The sequence below is a fragment of the Eimeria mitis genome, genomic scaffold (genome assembly GCF_000499745.2).
Source record: "Eimeria mitis Houghton genomic scaffold, Emh_scaff7139, whole genome shotgun sequence".
NCBI lineage: Eukaryota > Apicomplexa > Conoidasida > Eucoccidiorida > Eimeriidae > Eimeria > Eimeria mitis.
The window spans coordinates 1246-2564 of record NW_013575203.1 but is presented as its reverse complement, the minus strand read 5'-3'; the positions used below and the strand labels follow the sequence as shown (position 1 = coordinate 2564).

Here is a 1319-nt window from a genome sequence, read left to right as displayed (position 1 = left end):
AAAAAAAAACAAAAAATAATATAAAAACGATAAAGTTGATGGCTGAGTGAGCTGCACATACACCGCAAGCGTCGCGGGGCTGTGGTTGCATGCGTGTTGCTGCTTTTTCTGTTGCTGCTGCAGTTCATCTGATGGATGATTTATATTTCTGTAAATGTTTTTGATTTATTTCTTTAAATTCCCAAAAAAAAATTAAATTACAGCCGCCAGAAGCGTAGATCAGCAGAGAGGTTGCTGCTGCAGTTTGGGGTGTATAGGCAGCTCGAATCAGTGACCGGTGTATAAATATATGCTTTCTTCTGCATAATATTTCATCATTTCTTTTTAAAACTTCAAAAGAATTCTATAAACTTTCTTTTTTTTGCAGCTTAGCTGCAGATACACCCCAATTTCCCTCTGTTTCCTGACCCTGGTGGCGCGGTGGATCGCGGCGGTGTTTTGCCTTTCTTTGGCGTTTAAATTCATTTCTTTTCAGAATTTAAACATAAAACAAAAATAAAATATCTTTATTTTCCTTTATTTTCTCTCCATTCTGCATCACGCTACGCAGACGAAGACCAAACACACAGGGGGCCCCCTCAGGGGGAGTGCCGCCCCAGGCGGTGTTTTTGTTTGTTTTCTTAGAAAGTAAAGCTGCAAAAGAAAGTCAATATGTCGCGAGAGGAGGTGAGAATTCAATGCTAGTACACTCGCAAGGGTTTTTTAGGGTCTAGGGTTTAGGGTTTAGGGTTTAGGGTTTGGGGTTTTGGTGGTTCTGGTTGTGTATGCTTGCAGAGGCCAAGGTCCAGCTCTCGCCGACGGCATGAAGCCCATGAGGAGAGGGATAGAGACAGTAAGCTTTTTCTAGGGTTTAGGGTTTATTAGGGTTTAGTAGGGTTTACTAGGGTTTAGTGTAGGGTTTAGGGTTTAGGGTTTAGGGTTTAGGGTTTGCGTGTGAGGGTTTGGGTATTCAGGTTACGCACGGAAGCGGGCGCGGCGCCACAGCAGCAGCAGGGAGAGCTCCCCCTCAAAGAGAAGAGACAGAAGAGACAGAGAGAGAGAAAGAGAGAGAGAAAGAGATAGAGACAGAGAGAGAAGAGACAGAGAAAGAGATAGAGAAAGAGATAGAGAGAGAGATAGAGAAAGGAGATACCGTCTGCCCCCAAAGGAAGGAGACAGAGACAGAGACAGAGAGAGAGACAGAGAGAGAGACAGAGAGAGAGAAAGAATAAGAGAGAGAGAAAGAGAGAGAGAAAGAGAGAGAGATAGAGGCCCATATATAAAGAATAACCAAACCCTCAGCAGAAGCCCCCAAACAAACAGAGAGAGAGAAAGAGAAG

The 1319-nt window shown here is 43.7% G+C and overlaps 1 protein-coding gene across 1 annotated transcript in view; it reads left to right on the top strand.

Moving 5' to 3' along the window:
• Positions 1-651: 651 nt before the first annotated feature.
• EMH_0090440 (uncharacterized protein) overlaps positions 652-1319 on the top strand; it is a gene marked incomplete at both ends in the record, with an annotated part of 1861 nt that continues 1193 nt past the window's right edge. Inside the window, 3 exons of the mRNA XM_013501577.1 lie at positions 652-666; positions 775-832; positions 954-1133. Coding sequence (XP_013357031.1) covers positions 652-666; positions 775-832; positions 954-1133 — 253 coding nt within the window. The remainder of the gene's footprint in view (positions 667-774; positions 833-953; positions 1134-1319) is intronic.